This window comes from Protopterus annectens, chromosome 17.part0 (genome assembly GCF_019279795.1).
Source record: "Protopterus annectens isolate FY-2018-M chromosome 17.part0, PAN1.0, whole genome shotgun sequence".
Classification (NCBI taxonomy): domain Eukaryota; kingdom Metazoa; phylum Chordata; order Ceratodontiformes; family Protopteridae; genus Protopterus; species Protopterus annectens.
The window spans coordinates 86,910,130-86,936,700 of record NC_056751.1 but is presented as its reverse complement, the minus strand read 5'-3'; the positions used below and the strand labels follow the sequence as shown (position 1 = coordinate 86,936,700).

Genomic DNA, 26,571 nt, shown 5'->3' with positions numbered 1-26,571 from the left:
ACAGAAAAACTTAAGCAGTGACAGTGCCCAGGTATTATCTCACCATAAACTAACACAATAATCATATAATTTTGAAAATAAATTCCATCCCATAGACTCTGATGTAATAAACAGAACAATACACTTACCTTTACATCTGCAGATTCTAAAAGCTGAATACCAGAGCCATGATTTCCCAAGATATCATTCTCCAGAATAATACCATCTCCCTTGGATATTATGCCGTGACTATTGTTGTCATAGATTCCATTTCCACGAAGTTCGACTTTACACCCTGTTTCAATCAGTACACCAGCTGCACTGTTACAAGTGATGCTGTTGTTTGCTATTCGAGTCAGCTGTGTACTCTGGAACACTGCAATGCCGCTGTCATGGTTGGCATGCACTGCATTTGTTGCGATATTCAAGGCCTCACTGCTTTTGACATATAAGCCAGCAGCTAAAAAAAAATACATGTCACACATGTAACAGAAACCAAGAACTCAGCAAGTCTACAAAGAAACAGTTCAAATTCATACTAGATTATGTAAGCACTTTACTTTAAACTGACACCATTTTAGAGTATAGTTTATCATCTCAGTTACACCAGCAGTAAGGCCTATAATCAAAGAAGGGCAGGCTCATTTAACAGATAATGTTGGTATCACATCAGCACATTTTTCCAAAGCCAGGTGTGCAACACAGGTAAGGCAATACTTACAAAAAGACGGCAGGGTAGTAGGAATGGACAAGGTTTTGAACTGCTTGGAATCCTCTTTTCACACATCCTGATATGCAAGACAAAACTCTTAACTATGGTGGACGCAAAATAAAATTAGCTATTGATATGGACACTGCATAAAAAGCCCAGAGCATCACCCCTTTATTACTGTCCATTTACAAGAAGGCTGTGCTCTTATCATTGACTAAGGCTATTTTTTTTGTTTGTTTCTTAAATATAAGAAATGTATCCCCAAAATGACCAGACATTCTCATGAAACTTTCTGGGAATTATACTGGGTCATCTCCTGAAACTTTGCTTTCAGACTGCAGTCCTAGATTCAAAAGCAAAATAGGCAATCTGCATTTTGAATATTAATGAAAACATATTTATTTCAGTGTCATTTTTGCGTTACAACATTTAAAATGAGTCCAAGTCTCACCTTTATACAGGAAATACAGCTTTTTAGGACTAATGCAATACAAACATTATACAGTTCTGTTTTTGAAAGTTCTTACATTTGGTAATCTGAAAATAAAGGATAGCTACATTTTTTATTTTGTTTTGTTATGAAAATATCTCACTATGTCAATTTCTAATGGCTAGTCTGACTTTAACACAACTCTAATTACATATAACAAGAACAACTTTTACACTGCTTTCAGGATTTTCCTTGGAATATTTTCCAGACAAGACCACTAGATACTGACCCTTACATAACAGAATTCATGAGCTGATGGCACTAAAGGCAAGCAACTAACCCAGTCCAAAGGCATAGGGCGATAAACTCCTGACTGGATTCCACATGACCTATGTTCATTTAGAAGCACAGCTATTGGAAAGGCCAGGAAGAGAAGGATTTGAGTGAGTGGCTGATATCAACTCACCCACCCTTGGAGTATGGCAGACAAGCAGGAGTAATGAACTAGCAACACCTGCAGTAGTGCAGGTTTATCAACCAGAGCAAAATGAGTCTAGCATGCTAATGCTGCACAGTGGTATGGCATTCACCCAGGATACTCAGCATGTATAGCAGGATATGTGTGCCTTCCCTCAGCAGTAACTATGGAGGATGAAAGCCTCTGAATGGGAGGAAGTTATATCAGTCAGTAGACGGGACCACTAATTAGCATACAAATCTCATCTCCAAGAGGCATGAATGGGCTGAGTAGGCTCTCCATTCTGGGCATAAACAGGCCATAAGGGCTCTTGTCCCAGCTGGAGAAGCCTGGTTCTTGTCCTGAAGGAAAAAAACGGGTAACTTGGTGTAGTTAGGGGAAACTTTAGGATAATCCTATAAACAATAAAAAAGGCAAGGAGTCAAAAGCACCTCCAATATGTTAATAAAAGGTCTGTATGCAGTTTTGGTTATAGTACTAAAATATCAAGAAATATCACTTTTATCTGAAAAATAAGTATTACTTCAGTTTTGATTTGACAGCAATACATAAGCTATAAGATCATGATATTTACTGAATTTGTCAGCCAATCCACATGTCAGTTTGTCAACTGATTGGCAACACTGAGCAGCCTAATAAATTATGCGGGCCTACTTGGTAGCATATACCAACATGGGCTCATATCTCAGGAAAAGTAAAATGATTTAGTTACTTCCTCAGTTAAACAGGATACTCAGCTAGAGAATGTACTTGCATGATAATCTTAATCTTGTGCACATGGCTTTATACTTATCTACATACAGCCTGCGCCATTTCATAAGCATCTACATTGGAGGGAGGGAGCATAGTTCCAGTTACAGAAAACTACTCTTATCTGGAGTCATTTACTTCTAATGGAATTCCAACTCAATACAGATGCGGTCTGGGCATACAATGTAGTTGTCATCTTGAAATGAAGTAATTTATACGGCTCTAATGGAAATTAAGTATAATGCAACTTTGCAGACTGTTACTGTGAGATGCCTGTAAAAGCTTGCATTCAATAGCTATAAAAAGAAAGCAATATCTCAATTGCACCTAGTCAGTTCTCAGTAAAGCCTTCAATAAATATACTTGGATATTTAGGTATATAATGTTTGTGAGGCAGTCATTCCACCCTTAAGAAAGTACAATTGTGTAAAATCTTACCGTAACACTAGATGTCCTTCTCTTCACTGTTGCAGTATATTCTTCACTGAAGAGATCTCCTGCTAAGGATAGCTCAACGTTCAGCCAGTATAACAAGGCCTTTAGATCTAATAGGTGACATACATCACAAATATGCTCCCCGCATAGGACATAAAGGTGATGTAGGGACACAAATACTTAGAAATGAATTGCCCAGGAGGAAAAAATACCTCAGGGGACAAAGGGCAGCATGCACATCCAGAAGAAAAAGTTCAGAAGGAAAAGAGAGAGCCTCTTGGCCAGGACGGTTAACAAAACACAAGGGCAAAAGCTATAATGGGGAAGGAGGGAGGGACCGAATACTGTAACAGTGAAGAGGACATCTACTCTGAAGAGAAGAACATCTACTGTTATGGTAAGATTTTACACAACTGCACTATGTCCTTCCATATCACTGTTGCAGTATTTTTTACAGAAGGGAGAGAACAAAAGCTAAGAAGAATACTGGTAGAAGGAAGTCAGAGAACAGCCCTCTACAAACCCATGCAGAATAGCTCTGGCAAAACCTGCCTAGCCCTGGAAACAGCATCCAATTTTTAATGCTTAGTAAAAGTATGAATAAAGGATCAAGTAGCAACCTCAAGGACAGAATTGGTGCCCAAACCCTTGAAAAAGGCAACAGAAGAGGCAACTGCCATAGCAGAATGTATCTTTGCAGATGAAGAAAGATTATTGCCATGAAAAGAATAAAAAAAGGAAATGGCTTTAGAGATCCAGGAGGAGATGGTTTGCTTGGAAACAACCAAACCCAAAGTCCTGGGATGAAAAGAAACAAAAAGCTACTCAGACTTGTGAATACCTTTTATTTTATCCAATAATATCTCAGCTGTCCATGCAGGTGCAAGGTGTGAAGAACCTCAGGCACAATGCAACAGTTACTCTAGAGAATTTCTGCTTTAGCATCCTTCTAGTGAAAAACACATTCACTTATCTGCAAAGATGTGTTCTGCATGAAAGAAGTCAAACATCCATACCTATCAGGAACTAAAAATGCTACAACTTGGTAGACTGCCTCAGTGAAATGGCTTTAAGAAGCCGTATCTTAATCAATGTTTGACATTTATCTGTAAAAGTTTCCGAGAATTTTACTTGTAAGCGCAAATACATCCTACATGTAAGTGAACCATTCCAACCTTAACGATTTAGACATGGTTTAATGTTGAAGTTCTACAGGCCATTTTGCTGTTTTCAGTACAGGGAGTTTATATGGCGGTGACATCTTTCCGGTGACAAGTAAGGTCACTTTTATTAAGAAATCTATACATTTTTAACTTCTGCTGCAATGCCATCTTATTGCAAATATATTCTAGATATATCTTGTATTCCCAGCCTTGAAGAGAATTGAGAGAACTGATACCCACCCCAAACAGACTGAATACAGTGTAACACAGAAGACTGAGACAGTGAAATGACTGCACAACTCAGAAACTGTGTACGTACAGGAAGCAATATCTCAAACATCCTTTGATGGATCTTACTCAAGATTGCAGGAACAATGCATTTTACTTATTTTATTTTACATGTAAGGGGATGTGAGCTAACCTCGCTTTCTCAGCCACAAGAAGCTGCACAAAAGTAACCAAAGAGTACAAGCGACATTTACAAACTGAGCTTATGCCAAAAATGACATATCAAACAAAGTGCTCCCTCTTATAGATTGTTCCTATTCCATCTTCCACCTTAGTCGAAGTAATACACAAGGCTAAGTCATCATCTCATCATCTTCTTTCGGTTGTTCCCGTTAGGGATCGCCACAGCGGATCATCTGTTCCATTTCTTCCTGTCCTCTGCATCTTGCTCTGCCACACCAGCCACCTGCATGTCCTCTCTCACCACATCCATAAACCTTATCTTAGGCCTTCCTCTTTTCCTGTTACCTGGTAGCTTCAACCTTAGCATCTTTTTCCCAATATACTCAGCATCCCCCCTCAGCACATGTCCAAACCAATGTAATCTTGCCTCTCTGGCTTTGTCTCCAAACCTTCCAACCTGGGCTGATCCTCTAATATACTTATTCCTAATCCTGTCCACCCTTGTCACACCCAGTGCAAATCTTAACATCTTTAACTCTGCCACATCCAACTCAAACTCCTGCCTTTTTGTCAATGCCACTGTCTCTAACCCATATAACATAGCTGGTCTCACCACCCTCTTGTAGACCTTCCCTTTCACTCTTACTGGTACTTGTCTGTCACAAATCACTCCTGACACTCTTCTCCACCCATGCCATCCTGCCTGTACTCTCTTCTTCACCTCTCTTCCACACTCACCATTACTCTGAACTATTGATCCCAAGTATTTAAACTCATCCACCTTCGCCACCTCTACTCCCTGCATCCTCACCATTCCTCTATCCTCCCTCTCATTCACACACATATATTCTGTCTTAGTCCTGCTGACCTTCATTCCTCTTCTCTCTAGAGCATATTTCCATCTCTCCAGGGTCTCCTCCACCTGTTCCCTACTCTCACTGCAGATCACAATGTCATCTGCAAACATCATAGTCCACGGAGACTCCTGTCTGATCTCGTCTGTCAACCTGTCCATCACCATTGCAAATAAGAAAGGGCTCAGAGCTGATCCTTGATGTAATCCCACCTCCACCTTAAAAGCATCCGTCACTCCCACCGCAGACCTCACTGCTGTCACACTACCCTCGTACATATCCTGTACCACTCATACATACTTCTCTGACACTCCCGACATCCTCATACAATACCACAACTCCTCTCTAGGCACCCTGTCATATGCCTTCTCTAAGTCTACAAAAACACAATGCAACTCCTTCTGACCTTCTCTGTACTTCTCCATCAACACTCTCCGAGTAAACATCGCAGATGTAGTGCTCTTTCCCGGCATGAAACCATACTGCTGATCACTAATCATCATGTCCCTTCTTAACCAAGCTTCCACTACTCTTTCCCATAACTTCATGCTGTGACTGATCAATTTAATCCCTCTGTAGTTACTACAGCTCTGCACATCACCCTTATTCTTATAAATCGGTACCAAAACACTTTTTCTCCATTCCTCAGGCATCCTCTCACTTTCCAAGATTTCATTAAACAATCTGGTTAAGAACTCCACTGCCATTTCACCTAAACACCTCCATGCTTCCACAGGTATGTCATCTGGACCAACAGCCTTTCCATTCTTCATCCTCTTCATAGCTATCCTTGCTTCCTCCTTGCTAATCCACTGCACTTCATGATTCACTATCCACACATCATCCAACCTTCTCTCCCTCTCATTCTCTTCATTCATCAACTCCTCAAAGTACTCTTTCCATCTCTTCAACACACTCTCCTCGCTTGAGTATGTTTCCCTCATTATTCTTTATCATCTTTACCTGCCGCACACCTTTCCTAGCTTGGTCCCTCTGTCTAGCCAATCGGTACAGGTCTTTTTCTCCCTCCTTAGTGTCCAGCCTTTCATACAACTCTTCATATGCCTTATCCTTAGCCTTCTCCACCTCTGTCTTTGCCATGCACCTCATCTCCTTATACTCTTGTCTACTTTCTTCATCTCTCTGACAATCCCACTTCTTTGCCAACCCCTTTCTCTGTATACTCTGCTAAGTACACATCCTTAAATATTTGAAAACATGGTGGAAACACTGGCATTTTGGATCTGGGTAAAGGTATGCAGTTAGCTGGGAAAATATTTGGTACTTGCGTATTACCACAGCCACATGGTCTCGCACATACGTAAACATCCTTCTTTGCTCCACAGTCTATGCACGGTGGAACAGTCACCAAAACAAAAACACACATAGCATAATATGGGTCTGTCCTTACTGAATCTGAGCAGTCAACAAAACAAAATGTCTCGACTCTAATGCCTAACAAAACCTTTGTTTCACAATCGCACTTGGTACTTTCATAGTTCATATTCTTTTTAGGTACTTCACCACGGCCGTGTTCATGATCTTTCCCTCCCCCTCATCGCAGCTAAAACTTTTGACAATATTTAAATACATCCAAATTTCTGGCTTAAGCCCTAGTAAACATGTCTGAAACACCCCAGACACAGGTGTTTCAATGCCATTGTGAGAATGCATGGTCTTTGAATGAGTTTGCAAAACAATGAACCCAATTACAATTGGGAAACAGACCCTTAAGTACTGACAGGACCAAAAATAACCTAGCACAGCATGTCCTGGAAACGTTGCTGCAAAGTGACCCAAAGCAAAAAGAAATAAACAGCTTGAATGTGAAAAACAGCACAAGACCACCCATGATCTGTACTACCTACAGCTAAACTGAAGGCTGATGCAGCCCAAGTCTGGCAAAGTTAAAACACATTTTATTCTCCAAAGTGACAAGGAGGGTGCAGAAGGTAAGTACAGTACTGGCAGCAGGGAAGAAGGAAGGGCACTTCAACCACGCATTCTCACAATCACATTATTTATGTCATTGAGAAAGGAGCCAATAACATAAATAAAGTGATTGCAAGAAAGCATGGTTGTGATAATACGCAAGTACCAAATATTTTAATTTTTTTTTTGTCTCTAATCTCTAATGCAGGGAGGAAATTAATAGATTCTAGGTCCGCAAAAGGAGAATGCTGAATTGGTACAAGTAAGGTATGTTCTTGCATTCTAAAAGTACAGTGAAAAAAGACAAACAGCAGTCTGGAAAAAGTTTTGAACTGGGCTGGTGTGTGAATGAAGTGTGCAGTGGTTTAGAAAGATCAGCTTATAAATAGGGAAGACAAAGCACAGCTGTATAAGTAAACCTACCATAGCAGTAGATGTTCAAATGATCACTGCTGCATTAGCTTAGTTACATGGGTTATATCCTGCCAAGGATACAACTCCATCCAGCTTCCATTGCTTCAGGACACCTTCCACATGTTCAAACAGTTAGGCAGCTTGAGCTGAAATGTCTAAAAATAGAGGTTTGAGCACCAAGCCCTTCACAGCTTTCATGTCAACTGAGAGCGAGAGGCTGAGCTTTGAAAGAACATAGCTAGGAGTACATACATAAACATCCTGGCATAATTAAAAAAAAAGTGGGGGATGGAGGAGGCCAGCAGCTACTGCAGCAGTGATTCTTCAAACATTTACTATTAAGTTTACTTACAAAACTGTACCATGTTCATCATACTGATCACTGCTGTAGTAGCCTTAGCTATATTTGTAGATTACCCTAGCTTACAACATTTGGGAGGTGGAAGGGGAAGGGTCCAAGAGCCCCTGGAGAATGTTGCTAACAAAGCCTGATCTAAACCTAGAGAAGGAATCAAGCTTGTAGTGCTTTGTAAAAGTATGTACAAAGGACTAAGTTGCTGCTTCTGGAATATATCTGGAATCAAATCCTTTCCCAAAAAAAAAAAAAAAAAAAACAGATGGAACCAAGGCTCTGGTAGAGTGGGCCTTGGCCCTGCCTGGAATAGTTTGTTCTGATCAGAATAACAGAAGAAAACAGCCATAGACAACCTTTTAGAAATGGTCTGTTTTGACACAGGTTGTCCCCTCTTCTTATCTTCACAAGAAATGAACTGATCCGAAGATCTGAAAATTTTTCTTCCATGAAGACAGTACCCGAGTTGTCTGTGGACATTCAATGTAGGGAGTATCCTTTCTCCCTCATTTTTAGGTTCATGAATGAAACTAGGGAAATGGATAGTTAGACTTAAGGTAAACTCAGATACCACTTTAGGCATAAAAGAAAAATTAGTTCTCAAAGAAACCCTCTCTTTGTGGAAAATGAGATAGGATTGACTCACCATAAGGCCTTGCAACTCAAGACACTCTTCTTGCTGAGGTCAGAGCAATCAGTAAAACAGTTTTCTATGTTAAAGACCTCAAGATAACCAGATGAGCTGGTTCAAACAGAGCAAGTGTTAGCTTCTAACACAAAAGTAAGATCCCAAGGAGTTTACATTGGTTTTCTTGAAGGCCTCTTTTGCAAACTCCCTTTCAAAATATTTTGACATGAGAATGCATTGAAAGAGGAGAACCTATGAGGAGACAAGCTGAAATAGGTGATACATGAACCTTGATGGAGAAGTAAGAAAGGCCAAAGGATAGTAACTGACGCAAATACTGTAAAACCAGAGAAATACTACCCCTGGATAGGTGCTGTTTATGTTGTTGGCACCAATTAGAAAACCTTTCCATTTGCTAATATATCATTTTCCACTAGAAGGCTTTCTTGCTTCCATTAGTACTTGCTGCAAGTCCTCAGTAAACAGGTGCCTAACCTAAAGGGAATTAAGACCATATCATCCGGGCAGTCTGTTGAAGTTGATTGGAGTTGGGGTATATCAAACACCCCTGTTCTTGTGTGAATAGATCAAGTCTGTGAGGAAGCTTGTGGTGACTGCCATTGGCCATTTCCAAAAGAAGGGAGAACCATGGTTGCTTGAGCCAGAAGGGAGCCACCACAATGACCTCTGGGGAATTCTTTCTGAATCTGCAGAAGTACCCTGAATATTAGTAGAAATGGTGGAAAAGCATACAGGAATATTCCTGTCCAAGGAAAATAAAACGCCTATGTCTTCCAGGCCTTCTTACAAATTCTTTTACACACCATCTCATGTAGAAAAGAATCTTACAGAATTTTGTCAGATGATTGTTCAGGAAGGAGGCAAAATGGTCTCCTTGAGGAACTCCTTACAAATGGATCAAATCTTGGAAGATGCCATGATCTAGTTTCCATTCATGAGGGTCTGCCTTTTTCCTGCTTAGCATGTCTGCCCACAGTTTTGCTCCGACGAGGTATAGGATTCCTGTAGAGTGAAATTGTTTTGACTGTGACTCATTTATGTATACAGAAAAAAAAATGAAGTTTATTTCCCCAAAAGGTTGTAACATATGTTTCCAGCTCTTTATGTTTGCTAGAGGTATGACTCTGATAAAAGAGGGTCCTGAGCTAAAACATTTTTGAATCATTAAGCTCCTCAGACTTTTCAAGAACAATTTCAAGAATCTGTTTTTGTCCCAACTTACATCATCCAATGATCTTGATAATCAGTACATCACGTCCATGCTGGGGCTACCAACTTTCTCTGAACACCACAGACTTACTCTATTTCTGTTGGGGCTGGTCTCAGACTCTAAGGGCATCCTAATGGTTTTGGCTGTCCTCATCCATAGTTCTTTTTTTTTCATATGCTCTACCCTCAATTTCCTCTTCTCGTGGCCTCTTGGTAGCATCTAGTGGGTAGGCATATGGAGATAAGCAGACAAACTGTCCCGCCTCCACAGCAGCTCAGTCAAGGAATCCACCATAATCCCTTTTAGGACTATGTCCCTTCTTCACATGTCCTTGGCTTTCACCAGGGATTGTGTGGGGAACACCCTCAACATCACCCTCCATCTCAGGATGGCAATACCATTCCATCAAGTGGCCAAGTTACTAAATGCATCTGTTTCAGCTGGGCTGTAGTCAGGGCTTTATCCCTCTTAATCTACCACAGCGGCAAAATCAGGAGTCTTAACTGGTTGATTTGTCATCCTATCTAGACCTTGAAGTCCCTATTTTTGTAGGGATTTGACCCTAATTTTTCATTGCCCTTAAATGGGTGTTCACTTTTACTTTTATTCATATTGGTATCACAGAAAGCTATAATCAGGCAAGGGAGGTCCAATGCTACTCCAGCCTTTCAGAACATTTTAAATATTATTAAACAATTAGCTAAGAGAGGACAAAAAATCCCGTGAGAAGGTGCGAGATAGAAAAGACTGGTGAAATGGGTGCCATGGTTTCTCTAACTCAAAAAAAAAAAAGAAAAGTTGGTCTTTCAGTTTAATAGGTAAATTCTAGGTTTTAAGGGCATATTTTCTCTTGGCAGTATACACAGTGATAACTCATCAAATCACTACTTTAGTAATATGATATAAATGAGCAGCGTTTAGCTGTCTCAACGGAGAATAAAGAAAGTGAATCTACTGGAGTGGTGGAGATATCAAAACAGGTGTCAGGAAGGCTTGCAGATAATGTTCTGTTGAAAATAATCAAGCAGGATGATCCAGGAGACAGTTCTGATGTTTGCATTTCTTCAGATAGTAGTACTGGGGCACTGGAGCACTATGGAGGATGCTTTGGCTTGTCAGTGGCTGATATGAGTTTTTGTCATACAATGATGCATGAAACTTTGGGCTCGAAACCCATGTATTGCCATTTACTTTCTGTTATTTAAATATTTTGTCCTTGACTTATTTATTGGTAAATGTAAGCTGTTTTGCTTATTATTTTAAAAACTGTAATAAAAATGCTTTTTCAGAAAAAAAAGAAGAATTGACTCCAGGTATGTCATTGTACACTGAAGGGAGAACTTTGTGAGTGCAAAATAACACAGCTATTTTCTTTTGGAGGTTAACAGAAAAACAAAATCACTGGTTGAATCCATTTGGAAAATAGCAATAATGGAATTTTAGATTTATGGGAAGAGTTTGTGATACCACATCTCCTGCTGTTTGGGCATTTCTGTTTTGTAAATATTTCTGAACCCACTGTATAACAGCATGGTGCAACTATGGGTCTCTAGCTTACAGAATAAGGCTTTGTAAAGGATAGCATTGAATGTCTATGTTAAAAACACATATACAACCAGAGGTGATAATATAATGAAACTGAAAATGCTTAGACAAGCCATCCAATACATGTAAATGTGAACCCAGCATATGGTTGTCGGTTAAATGACATTTTCCACCCATTAGACTACCTAATTCTCAACAAAACCATACTTGGGTTGTGGTAAAATGAAGTTTGACTTTCTGCAATGTAAACGAGCATCACTGATGCCTTTTCTTTAGTGGAAGGGGTGACAACTGTGAAAATGTAACAGTGAGTTCGAGTATGTCTCTTTTCTGTATATGTTACTGCTGAGACCTTGTATTGTTTTCTTGTTTGTTATATCCAAAAAATTGATCTCTTCCTTGTGCCGAGTGTGTGTGAACTTCAAAAAATTTGTTGTAGCATTAATATAATCCATGAACTCTACTAAAGTGGTCACGTCACCCCTCCAAAAAATAAGTACATCGTCTAAATACCTGTTATATGGTAGAATGAACCAAAGAAAAGGCATCATTAACAGGCAGATGGTGAGAACTTCCAGATTGGTTAGTGACAACCTAACATTTAAAGAAGAACTATTTAAATTGATTGGAAAGCCCTTAGATAGGGGGTATCCCTTAAAAATGTTGTTAAAAATTAAAAAGGAGGTGTTGAGTAAGAGAGAAACAACGTATACACCGATTTTGATTAATGAAACACCAGTCATTACAAATAAAACAGACATAGAAAAAACAGGGGTGTTGTTTGTCTTGAAATACAATGATAGGGCTAATGAGCTTGTTCCCTGTTTAAAGAATGGATGACAATTTTGTTTAAGTAACACCACCAAAGAAATATTGGGAGGGGTGCCTCAGGTTGTTTATAGTAGAGAGAAGAACTTAAAAAGCATCTTGGAAAATGAAGGTACTAAGAACGTGAAGAGGACTTCATTGATGAATAAATGTGGAATGTGTAGATTTTTGTCGATACATCAATGATGGCCCTTACATATGTGTGAAAGATTACCGGTACACTATCCCTTGCCCAGGGAAATGTAACTGTAACAGTAGGCACATTGTGTATGTTGCATCCTGTACATCCTGTGATGGTTTCTACTTTGGCAAAACTATTCATAGGCTCCGGGATAGGATATCTGAGCATGTGAGAAGTATCAATAAAAAGGATGAGCATAATGCTCTATATTTGCACACAAAAAGTTGCAGCAATTTTACAAAATTTGTATTTTTTATTATTGACTGTGTTGGCAATAGTGAAAGAGGGAGGATATTAACAATAAAGTTGCTGTTTTGGAAACTACCTGGCAAATCAGGTTAAAATGCCCTTCAAAGCCCCGGCCTGAATGATGGTGTCTCCCTGATGCCGATTTTAAAGTTAAATGCAAATAAGATTTAAACTAAATATAAAACTATGGCACATATGTAAATAGAGACTGTTTTAAGCTTTGGTTTCAACTGTCATAATAGTGTGATTTACATGTATTTTTTTTGTAAAAATAGTTCTTTTAGAACAAAGTGGTTAATTTATTAATTAAGTAACTACACTGTTTTGATTGGTTTTTACAACACATGGTTTTACTACTTAAATGTTTAAGGATGGATAGTTTCATAGTTTCATAGTATAGTACTAGGCTATCTGCCCTGGGGCATTTGTAAGCCTAGCCATAGTGATGTGGCTTTTGCCACCCCATGAAATGGTACAAAAATGTACAGAATAAATCTAGAATACTGTGCCTCTGTCTAGTAGTGACACAGTGAAGGTCCCCTTATATTCCCAAATAACTCTGAAGAAGCCAGTAATGGTCTGGTGAAAGCGCTTAGTTATTTGGATCTGTGTACATTAACGTTAATTTACATCAGTCCTTGGTGGTCTTTTTATTATTTTCAGTTTTTACCTACTTTTAATCTGTTTGGACTGGTTTGTTTTTGTTTGAAATTATAGAATGAAATTAGACAATAGGAAGCATTGCAGTTATGGAAGGATCACATAATCGTGATACCGTGAAGCACTTCTATAAAAATTGGTCTCAGTGGTGGATTGTATAGAAGTATAAAAAGTGTTTTTTTTTTTTCAGTGGCAGAATGATGTAAGAAAGAAAGAGAAAGTGAAGTATGGGAACATTTATAGAATATATTGAAAAAGTAAAATAATAATACAAGAGAGTATTATGATATGGAAATAGAAATATATAACAGAAATCAAGAAAAAAATAAAGGCATTTCTGTTTAGGCACAGACATTTACAAGGAAGAAGGGAGGAAGTATCTGCTTATTTGGGTAAAATAGTTAATGAGAATGTTAATATAATGAGAGAAATGAAAAATGTAAAAGGAGAAGTAAACTGAACATGAGCAAAGAATGAGTATTGTAATACAGCATGAGGAAAAGATGCATAAGAGTAAACGGATGGAAAATAAAAGAGAATGGGAAGCAAAGAAACATCCAGAATGAGTTAAGGAAGAATTTGAAAAATTACTACTAGTAAATTGAATGAAATACTTAGGAAGTAAATGTTGATTCAGTATCAGGCCCACATAGTATAGGGTACGGAATGTATAAGAAATTAATGGACTAGCAAAGAAAGCTTTTGTAAATGTACTGAATGAATGGCTGAAGGAAAGGTTTGTTTATGAAGAGTTATGCAGTGGGTTATTAAAATGTATATGGAAAAAAGATAAGAAGAATGAAATAAAAAACTGGAAGCCTGTCACACTAAACAGCATTGATAATAATCTTTTTATGGGAATAATACAGGGGATAAAGGCAGGAAGGATGAGGTATATTATAGAAGAACGTATATATGGTATAAAAGGGAAGGGATGTCAACAATTCTTATTGGCTATGAAAGAAACTGTGGATGATTTTATAAGTAAAAGGCAGGATGAAAGACTTATGTAGGCAATATTATCAAGTCCTTTAATATAATATGACATGAAGCTTTGTGGTATGTTATGGATGATTATGGAACAGGAAATAAAATTAGGAGAGTGTGTGTTTCGGCATATCAGAATAACAATGTGAGAATGTTAGTGAGTGGGTGGCTGACTAAAGAAATATGCATGTAGTATGACATAAGACAAGGATGTCCCATGAGTGGAATGTTGTTTGCATTGGTGACAAATGTGATAATGAGTGAAGTAGCTTCTAAAAATGAAGGATGCAAGACGTGATATAAAAGGAAGTTATGATACCAGTAGTTTTGACATACACAGACAATATAGTTATAGTTATTAAGAACAAAGTATGGATGAGGGAACTGTTGAATATTCTGAATGGATGTTTAAAGGAAATGGGAAAGACCTTGAATAGACTTATAAGTAACGGTTTGAGTGATGTGGTAAAAATTGGGGTGGGTGTATTTTTCAATGAATGAAGTGTCTTTGTAAGGAATAAATTTGAGAAAAATATGTAGTTCTGACACAATGTGAGGGTTTGATAAAAGAAATGAAAGGAATATGTTCTGTCGGGACTGTACATATTAGCATTCAAGAAAAATGTTCATCTGGTGAATTCAGTATTAATGGGAAATACAGCATAATGCCAAATGTGATTCTTGTAACATATGAAAAGGAAATTGTGCAATTGGAGTTTTCATTCATTTACAATTCAAGATTAAACCCAGTGAAAAGTGTTATATATAAGTGAAGATAAATGGGGATTGGGGTTACTAAATCCAGTTATTATTCTGCTTCTTTAAACTTGTACAGAGCATTAAAGTAGGTAATGGAAGAAATGAGGATTTTATAGTGAGAATGTTTAAATATAAGTCTGGGAGATGATGAGAATAATAAAAAAATATGTAAATGACAAAATTAAAAATTATCAAGAAAAGTACTAATATGCAAAATAAAAATTGATGATATAAAGAAAGATAGAAGAATATGGCATAAGAATGTGATGTAACAATATTATTATTATGTAAATCCATGGGAAAAATTACCAGAAGAAGGAATTAAAGCCATTAAGGTAAAGGTAAGTGGTGCACCAGGATAGTAGAGTGTCAGGATTTCCTGTGAAGACTGGTAATAAGTAAGGTACCTGTAAAGGGGAATATGCCACATAAAAAGACATTTGAAGCAGTGTGTTTATTTATTGGTGTAGAAGAGACATCACATTTTTTAAAATGAAAAAGAGTGTTAAAACTCTGGAAAAAGTTGTGTGAAGAATTCTTTTGAGAATATTTATTATATAAAAACATAGATATGATTACGAATAAGCATAATTATATAATATAGTATACAAATAAAAAAAGAATATGTGAGAAGGGTAGAAAATAAGTAATTGTGTAATATAGGTCTATATTAAATCACACAAAATGGCCACATATTAAAAATGTGACAATTACTTTAATGAGATATGGTTCAGATTTTACCATCTGCACCCTTCATCAGACTAACCAGTTTCTGACTGGGTACAGCCGTGATGTTTAACTATGATTTAGAAAATGTCATTCTGTTTCCAGTAATGTTGCTCAGCTTGTTTGACATTGTTAAAGTACAAAATGATCTTCACACAACACAGTTCAGCAGAGAATAATAATCTCATTTACTGCAAAGAACACAGCTATGTGGGAGACTAGGAAATCGAGGTTTTGTCTCCCCGATCCATAAAAAGCTTAGATTATTTATACCATGTTTGATCAAATGTAACATTATTGTAACAACTAAAATATAGCCACTGCCCAATTAAAATGAACAGTACAGTATTAATTTTAATTAAGATCTCCTGACTCTCTAGATGTACCTTTCCATATTAGATGCAAGTTCCAAATTCCAGAAAATAACTTTCTATACTTGCCATGTTGACAGAAAATAAATAATCTGAAGCAGACTAAAACAATCAGGAATCCATCTTGAAAGGAAAATGTATTTAAAATACAAGCACCAACATTTTACTTTTATTTTACACTTCTCTCTTCAAAACATGCATACAATGATCCTTGATAATCCAAATCCAAGACCATATAACTGTGATGAAGTGGCAACAGATAATTTGCTTTCAAAAGAAACCCCTCCTTAATAAGAACCATTTTTGACTGTGCATGCCACTAATGTTTTACTGCAATGCAATGCACACACATACGCACACACACACGTGCACACACACACACACACACACACACACACACACACACACACACACACACACACACACACACACACACACACACACCCTCATACAATCCATATCCATGACTGTAACTTTGATTAAATGCAACAATTGCTATCAGCTGTTTACACAGACTATATTATCACCACATTTTGGCATGATCAAGTGAAAGACATTCTTTCCACTAATGCATTCAGCTTGTTTTGCATGTATATATGCATAATCCATGAATGAAATTCAAAACCTATGACCATTTAAATAGGTAGTTACTTGGTTTGCAGTTTTCTCCAAGCACCTGTTAAGTGATTTCCTCAAGGCTACACAGTATGCAAATAAGGGTTGAGGGAATCAAACTCTACCACAAGACCTACAGCTCGCACTGTTAACCCTGTGAACCAACTGCCAGACACAACACTAAATAGCTGGTTTCAAAGATCACCATTAATTATCACCTCTTGGCTGAATATACCTCAATTTTTTACAATATTTGAATAAAAAAACATTTAGCCCACAGTAAAACATTCAGCTTGTTACACACAGACTCAATCAAGTCACACCCTATGCATAATGAATTAACTAGGATCAAGTGTTGCTTTCAAACACAAATTAAGCCCCTTCAAAAACTACCATCTTTACACTAGGTACACTTTAGCACTTTGACTGTGATCAAGTAGAAGCAGTTATGTCCTTAGTGGTGAATTTAACTTGTTTTACATGAAAAACAAACTTTCTCTGTTACCACTCATGATGATTTAGCTGTGATCAAGTGATGCTAACCCTTCCAAGCGCTAACACATATCACAAAGATTAACCACATTCTGCCTAGGTATAATTCTAATGGCTGACTTTATAACAATAACAGTGAAGTAAATGATGCCCATCAAATCACAGTTTATTCACTTCCCTTCACCTGCAAACAATTTGCAAACATACACACATACACGCACTCATAACTGCTTAACTCTGATCAGGTGACAGCACAGCAGCTGTTTTCATACACATACTAAACTCCCCTCCTAATATATGAGCTTCTGACGGGTTAAATCTCTGCCTTTTCACTACAATCAAGAATGCTACTCGGAGCAATCCATTGAGCTTGCTTTACACACAGACACCACCCCCAACACCCAACCCTATGACTGTTTAACTATAATCAGACTAGTGGTCAAGTGTAAACACCCAGAATGATTTCAAATCAAAACATCATTTTAAAAAATACTTAACACTTTTGGGGGAGCATCATGCCTTCCCTGTCTTTGTGTCATATGGTCATGTCAGAACATCCTTCCTGAGGCATTGACCACTGATGGTAGTGTTACATAGTTTCATGCAGTGTGCCTAATGCATTTTGCACACACTGTGCGTCACATCTGGAAGCAGGACTGCAACTCTGAATGAAAGCACTGTAGTCTTGCTTCATTCCACGTCCATTTTTTGGCACTGATTACAAGGCAAACTAGTTAATTATGCTTAACAGTTCAATCTGTAATTGTAAATACAAAGTACTGAGCTAATACAAATCTTTTAAAATGCTTTTAAGTGGGAAAGGTGTGAAACCCACATTATTTAAGCACTTGATATATAAACATTGTGATGAGCTGGCAAGATAATTCAGTACCCAAAGTAAAGGGCTTAAATAGACACATCTCTGAGTCACTATCTAGAAACCGTGGGCAGCAAAGCAAAAGGAGGTGGATCTGCAATATATATAAAAGACATACACACCTCCAGGCTGGTTAAACAGTATGACACACAGGAGACACTCAAGGTGCAATTAACCATTGACAGGACCCCTATTCAAATCATAGCTAGCTACAGGCCCCCAACTTTGACTAAAGATGCCCACTCCACCTATCTGGACCTCTTCGAATCTATCAAGATTCAACCCTTTACCCTGATCCTGGGCGACTTTAACTATCCAACCAGAGACTGGAAGAAGTACTTATGCCAAAACACAAATGTCCAGAGATTTCTTGATTTTGTCAATGCAAATGCTTTGGACCACCTGGTTGACATCCCCACAAGAGATGAAAATATCCTGGACTTGGTATTAACCAACATGAGTAACCACTGCAGCATCCCTACAGTGTCATCCTCCCTGGTAAGATCCGACCACAAAGAGGTCATGTTTGAAGTCACTATCTCCCCCCAACCCCCCCGCCAAGAAAGGGTCAAACAAAAAAACTTCTCCAAAGCTGATTACAACCGCCTGAGGGAAGGTATAAAGAGCTTCACAGCCCTTTCCCGCTCCATAGGAACTGACACATATGTCCAAAATTACACCAAAATACTATATGAGCATTTATGTAGCTGCATGGAATCAGCCCTCCTCATGGAAGAGTAAACCTGTCTGGTGGAAATCTGCAATAAATAAACTCTATAATAAAAGGAAAAAATTGCTGTCCAGGACCAAGAAGGAGCAGGTGCCTAATTCAAAGCAATCACTCCTTAGCCTGAACAAGCAAATAAAAGCACTAGTGAAATCTTCCAAAGCAAACTTTGAGTCCAAACTGGCCACATCTTCTAAAGACAATCACAAAGCTTTATTCACATATGTCCATAATCTCAAGGGAAGCACCTGGATTTGCTCAGAACTGGTGGTCAAGGGCACCACATACACAAACGCCGTAGATATAGCCAGCATGCTGGCAGACAAGTTCAGTGAAGACTTCACCCCTCTGTCCTCTCTATCAGTAAAGCAGGAAATCCCCAGCAACTGCCTCCCTCCCCTTATGTCTAGGGAGCAAGTCATCACTGCCCTCTTAAAGACAAAAAATACAGCCTCCATGGGACCCGATAACATCCCAGGCTGCATCCTAAATGAACTCAGGCAGGAGTTTGCAGCACCATTAGGCACCCTATTCAACCAAAGCCTGAGTACCAGCTTTGTCCCAGCTGAGTGGAGGACAGCCACTGTCATCCCTTTGCACAAAGGTGGAGTGTCGACCGATCCAGGAAATTATAGACCCATCAGCCTAACTAGCCTGATCTGCAAGGCCACGGAGTGGATTATCGTCAACCTCATTAACAAGGACAGTAGCAACCTCCAGACACTCGATCCCACACAGGGATCGGTCTAGGGGCCTTTGTTGTTTGGGATATACTTTTCTGAGGTGCAGGCCCAAACCAGTGTGCTATGGTTGACCAATTTTGCAGATGACTGTTAGCTGGGTACTGTCATCAATTCCCCTAATGATGTGGACATCCTCCAAGAGGACTGGTGCCAGAAGCACGGCCTCAAACTGAATGCCAAAAAATACATCATCACAATTTATCACATTAATAACAGGGTCCTAAGCACGCAATCAGTCATGAGGAATTTGGGCACCTAGGTTTATATCAAACTGACTTTTGACCACCATATTGCCTCAGTTGTACAGAAAGCTTTTTACATGGCCCACCTCATTAGTAAGGGTATCTCATCCAGGGACAAGGTGGTCATAACATCCCTGTACTCTTCCCTTATAAGACTCATTATTAAGTACAATGCCCCTTTTGGCATGTACCTCACAAAGCACATGCAGCAACTGGAGAGACCACAGAAGTTCCTCACTAGGAGAATTCAGGGCCTCAAACATCTACCTTACACAGACAGGCTAAAGGCCCTGTCCCTCTACTCAGTCTCTTACAGACTTCTCAGAGGTGACCTTTTTCTGGCATACAAAGCAATCTCAGACCCTGCCTTGATGGGACTGCTGCATATCCGCAAGTCAAGCTCCACGTGAGTAACCCGCATGCGCGACCTCAGTCTGGTCTGTAAAATCAACAGGACTTGTTGTCGGGACAGATTTGTGTCCCAGAGACTCTCCCATCTGTGGAATAGACTCCCGCTCCACGTCAAGCAGAGTATCTCATTATTCCTTTTTAAGTGCAATCTGGATAACTGGATGGGGAACAGAAAATACACCCTTGGGATTCCACCTGTGTCCCTGCTGGACAGGGGCATCAGGTGTTGACTTGTCGGAACATGGGTTAAATTCTTGGCTAGGCTTGTAAGGACCTCAGCGCCAATAGCCTAGTAACTTCCTACGATCCCATGATCCTATGGAAGACTTATAGGAAGGAGATAGGGGCATTTATTTTGAGTAAGAGCACTGTTTTTTTTTACAAGTTCCATAAGCATCTATTATTTACTAACAACCTCCTTCATTAAAATATATATTTTTATTTTTAACTATTTTATAAAGTAAGCCTAGTGATGCATCAGATTAAGTAGTCCCACCTTTATTCACTTTGTTTAGGGTTAGACGTTTGGTATCTCCACAAACAAAACTGCTATGAGCACAGGAAGCCAGGACAAGTCAATGGCTTAATGACATGGGCAGAATGTAACAATCTGAAGCATCATAAGCTCGGCTCAGCAAAACACAACCAAGAGTAAAAAAAGGAGAAACAAGGAATGACACACAAACTCCAAACTGATTAATTCAGATTTGGGTAGTGGAAGGCAGGGCTCTTTTGCTAAAAAAAAAGTAGGTGTATGTTATTGAAAAGAAAGGAAAAAGAGGGTGATGCTAACAGAATTTATAACTTGAAGGTTAGAAGAGAGCAAGATGATCAGAGATGGATCAAAACCTTTCTATAAGAAAAACAAAAAGAAAAGGTACTTGCGTATTATCGCAACCAGATTTCCGTGGTTGCGAAAAGCACCTACTTGCGGATAAATGAGTGGCTGAACCATTTCTAACTGCTAATCATAGTCATTACTACTGGCCAAAAAGTGTAGATTACTTTAAGGAACAGGAACAGTTTAAGAAATATTGTTCCTGTTTTGCGTGCATTACAGATGCACGCCTGAGTTGTCATGGCTGGTGTCATACAAAGAACTGTTAATATTTACTCACCCACATGTAATGATTTGCCAGGCAGGTCAGAAACCTTGGTAGTACCTATTTTAACACTTCCCATAAAATCATCTGGCTTTTTTTCCACATGGTACGTTATATGACATGAACCTTTATCCCACCGTGTACTGACACTTACACTTGCCTGGTTTGCATTGCTTTCTGCATATTTTTTACATATGTTTGCAACCAGCAGTGAAACCGGAGAAATGGTCACAAACGCGGATAATTACAACTTTAACATGGCTATGAATGTAAGGATATGTAAAAGTTGTTACACTTATTAGCAATGCTTTTTGTTATCAAAGGAAAAAAGGGAGAGTCCGATACTTTGGGCACTAAAAATGACAGCAATTGCTACCTGCTGTTAAACTGATGTTAACCTACCAGTCCGAATCATTTACATCAGAAGAAAGCAGGATGTAAGATTTGAGGCGTCTATAAGGCACGCAAAACAGGAAGAGGATTTCTTAAACTCTTCCTGTTCCTAAAAAGTAATGTACATTTTTTTCCAGTATTAACAGCTTAGAATAACCATTTCAAGTGTTTCCTGCACTCCTATCTGTGCAGGTACGCGCTTTTCGCAACAGCAAAAATGTGGTTGCGATAATACGCAAGTACCAAAGAAAATTATAAAAAAAAATCAGTGCAGCCTCTTTCTTAAACTAATTAAGTTGCTGCAAAACATCAATCTAAAATGCAGCGAATTTAGCCTTTTCAGTTGACCTCGGTGTTCAGACTGCTATGCTTATATTTATTTTGTGTTCAGATCTCCAAAACCAACTATTTCTTAGAAGTTATGTAGAAGCAGCCAGCAAGAATGAAATAGCTTCTCTTGGAAACTCACAACTCTCTATCCAGTCTTATTTATTTTGTTTCTCTTTGCAGTCATGAGGTCAGCCCCTTCAGAGAATATCAACTTGCAGTGGTTTCCATGGCAGCAGAGAAACCAAGTCAAAACAACCAGTCCCTAATGAATCCATTAAATAAAGAGCTATTAGCCTGTAAAAATAAAGAGTGTCGGCTATAAAGTAAACACTTCTGAAAGAGGGTGAGACTGTGGAGAAAAGCATCATTAGAAAATCAGGACCTCACAGACAGCATCCCACATGTTTACTTCTCCCTCAAGACTGTTTTGAGACAAGCACTACCTCAGCAGGATGCATATGCACTGCATGTGCTGTTTCCTGCTTTATTTTTCTCTTAAAGAAAGCTAGACTTAAAGGAGAACCATACCCACAGACTGAAAAAAAAACATGTTTTATTTCATGTCTTGATGTTTCCTATACCACTTTTGGACTCTATATATAATTTTTTTTATATTTTTAAATGTAATTCCAGAGTCCAACTGTGGTGGTGGTGCTGCGGTAGCGTTGTCACCTCACAGTAAGACGTTGTCCTGTTCGATTCTCAGCTAGAGTGTCTTCTGTGTGGAGACATGCGTGAATGGGCGTACCTTGGTTGAAGGTTGTGCATTAGAGCTGGCAACTCGGCACATAAAAATCTACTGCCAATCATTAGCGGACCGGAGTTCCGCTGTGGCGACCCCTAACCGGGAAAAGCCGAAAGACACAACAACAACAACAAATGTAATTCCAGAGTCCACCCGCATGGGGTCTAGCATCTTGATTTCTAGTCGGCCCACATGGGGTCCAGCATCTAGATTTTTAGGTATCCCACAATGCAGTGTTTGGATTTAAAATACTACATCAGAGCCCTAAAACTGTCAATGCATAGACTATACACGTGTTTTCAAACATACCCTGCTTTCTTTTAGTCAGTCAGGTTTAATTACCATTTCATGCTTTTCAGTGACTACTTAAAAGTCAAACAGGGATAATCACAAAGAACAGTATTCACATTGCCTGTTATTTCTTTTTCTTTCTAAAGTTTAAATTTTCAATCTTTTGTTATGCCTGAGTTGTAGTCCTTAAACTCATCTCCCCTCCGCTCTAAACACCTCCCCTTTATATCTATCAAAGTGGCAAAGGTAATTTGAGCTGTTTCCTGCTGTGGACAAAGTCCATTTACTAGTTCCTTGTGCTATCCACCTACTTAAGAGTAGGACACTTATTTTTGGTGCACCATAGCCTCTTTCTGTTCTCAAATTTTAATCCTTACTACCTACTGTTTTGTAACACATTGTTTGGCAAACAGTTTAACTTCATTTTTCAGAGATTCCTGAGAAAGAAAAAATCTTAAACAATTGTGTCACAAATGCTGTAAAAAATAAAACATTTTGTGCAATATTACATGAACTTTGACTCCTACTGTTGTTTGTTTCTTGAATAATTATGCAGAACTCTCATTGTATTTTTGATTTTTCTCGGGTCCATTCTGAAAATGGGCACTACCCAGCAGGGCCAACCTGATGAAAAAATGTAAATAGGTAAACACAGGAATCACTAGCAGCCCCTTACCCATGAAGCATAAGGTGAAAGAAAGACAGTTAGGAATCAGCAATCCCTTAATGTATGAGAGATCCAAACCATGAAGGGTTAGGTATGTTAACATTGACCTCAAACTTTATTCAAAAGGAAATGGACTGCCACTCTATAGGGCAGCTCTGAGTAATAAGCTCAGCTCATCAGGTGTCAGTCAAAAGGTGAACAACATCATGTTGCACAACCTTTAGGTGTCCCATGTCAGTACTGTCAAAAAAACAAGATAAAAGGTATTACTGTAGTACAGACATGAAGACATTAATGTATTCACAACTTTCTCCAACTCATTTAAGAGAATCAGATGTTTAACCCCACTGACATCTCTAATATGGAAAAAAAAAAGATTTTTAACTACAAGTGATACCTTGACCCATAATGTTATCTGATGATCAGAGATAAAGGTAAACACACCTGGAATATAAATTCAAATCTACTGTTATCCATAAAATATAACACAGGAAAGGGGTGAAATATCAGAATGTCTGAGGGTAGCAAGGAAATTCATTTCCTCTGTCTTACTTGGGCTCAGACACACCTGACTGCTCCTTATTCAGTTCGTGTCACTGTCCAAACTGAGCTCAGATTTGTCACGGGTTTCTGAGGGAAAGAGGGGGTGCAGATGAGTGTCAGAGTAAGGAAAAACCCTCAAATCTCCTTCAAATGGTACCTCCCAAGTTGAGGCATATACACACAGAATAATAAAGGACAAAGGATGGAGACATGAGTCCACATGAAGAAGGGTGTGTGTGATGAAAAATTAATACTACCAGAAACTAACCTTTGCATATGCTCTGAATAATGAGAGGTGAGCCATCTGAACAATGTGGAACTCATAAATATCTTGAATCCCGCAGACTCTCCAGCAAGATCCCGAGATCCACAATGTGAAATACCTCTAAGAGATCAAGGAGGAGAAAAATGGGCCTACAAAGTGTACAACAAACCACAGGACACTAAGCAAGTGTCAGTGTTTTAATCCAGTGGGGATAATGTGCCACCATAACAGCAATGGGACTAAAGTACAAGAAGCACACAAGTATTAGTAAAATCCCATTTGAACAGTTCAGTGCAAGACTTGTAGTCCATGGGGTCTAAACTATCAGTCCACATCACCACAGTGACATATAGGTAAATTAATGTTTGGAAAGTTACACAGTCCACAACTGCACACAACAACAGTGCCATGTACAGCCTGCAGTGACCTTGTGCACAGAAAAAAAGTGAGTATCTATGTGAGCATGCAGAGCCTGTGTATGGCAATGTGGGTAAAAGGAATAGGCATGATAGTCATCATGCATGCAAAAGCCACAGGTCAGAGGTATACAAGGATTATCAGAGGGCTAAGGGGGTCACAAGATATACACAGGATAGTGTATACTGAAGTGCAGAGAAAATAGGAAATGAAGTTTGATAAGATAATGCAAAAAGGTGGTACAAACAAGTGCATAAAGGTGGTGGGCACGGTGCAGAAAAATATTAACTTAGTGAATGGGTAGCATTTTTCACTGAAAAGGATATTAGAAAAGGCAGCAGCAAAGATGTGAATGGTAGTAATGGTGAGAGGATAACAGTTGGATTCAGGCGTTGAGGAAGGTAAGTAAGCTATATATACCAAAACAGTGACATAATACATACAGGCAAGACAGTGCTACATCATGCATGCAACAATACACAGAGCCAAGAAACAAAGGGCAGCAGGCTGTTTTCCTTTACTATCATTTATTATCATTCCCAATATGATCTGCTGCCTCCTTGAGAGACTTGTTTCCAGAATCAACTCCAAATGACAAGATTTTGTCTCTGCAGACTATGAAGAAGCATTTAACACTGCAGTCAGTAGAACCACCTGTGTGTTCATCAAATATCTGGTACAGCAGCTGTGGAACCTATGCCAATACACCCTAAACAACAGTACTGTCTTAATGCGGCTGTTGCATCTTCATGGCAACAGCTACAAGACAGCTTGCAGAACACCAATGATATTTATGCATGTCCATGAAACCAGACTTTCCACCTTTATCATGACTCCAGTTATGGCACTACATGTTACTGGAGCAACATGCAGTCAGTCTTCTTGGCATCCTTCAGCTATCTGTTGTGGAGGAATCCCGCAAAGCCTGAAAGCACTACTATGCAGAACTGCAAGTACTGTAATATATACAAAACTCAGAAGAGGAGGTATATTTGTTAAGCCACATTTGAATGCATAAGATGCTGTGAATTAATATAAGAAGTGAGCACAGTCTGTACATGCAGGTATTTCTGGCACCACTGTAACACATCAACACTTTTACTGTGCTTTATATGTCACCTGTAGGGCAATATAGGTTCATACATAGGTACTAGGCTATCGGTCCAAGGGCCTAAGTAATCCCAGCCAACAAGGTTCCCTGGCTTAATCCACCCAAGAAAGTTAATTTCCTGTGCCCCTGTCAAGCTGAGCCACAGAAGTGATCCCCGGGGTGTATTTCCTATTTCCCAGCCACTCATCAAGATTTTTCTTGAAGAGTGCTAATGAGGAACTTTGCTTGACATAGATGGGTAGCTTGTTCCAGAGTATAGGAAGTCTCTGGGACAGGAATCTATCCCTCCAGCATGTCCTGTTTATTGTGGTGACAAGGTTTAGGTCCCTAGAGCGTGTAGCTCGGAGGGGATTGGGATTTCTTAAGGTGTAGCATGTCCAACAGCTCTGGGTTTATCATAGCTTTATATGTTAGGCAGAGATCTCCTCGGAGTAGGCGATATGCTACAGAGTAAATCTGGAGTTTTTTGAGATGGTCAGTGTAGGGCATCTGTTTGAGGCCAGTAATCCTCTTTGTGAGGTACT

The 26,571-nt window shown here is 39.0% G+C and overlaps 1 protein-coding gene across 1 annotated transcript in view; it reads right to left on the bottom strand.

Moving 5' to 3' along the window:
• Positions 1-26,571, bottom strand: part of FBXO10 (F-box protein 10) — a 721,173-nt gene that overhangs the window by 110,881 nt on the left and 583,721 nt on the right. Inside the window, exon 9 of the mRNA XM_044059796.1 lies at positions 129-439. Coding sequence (XP_043915731.1) covers positions 129-439 — 311 coding nt within the window. The remainder of the gene's footprint in view (positions 1-128; positions 440-26,571) is intronic.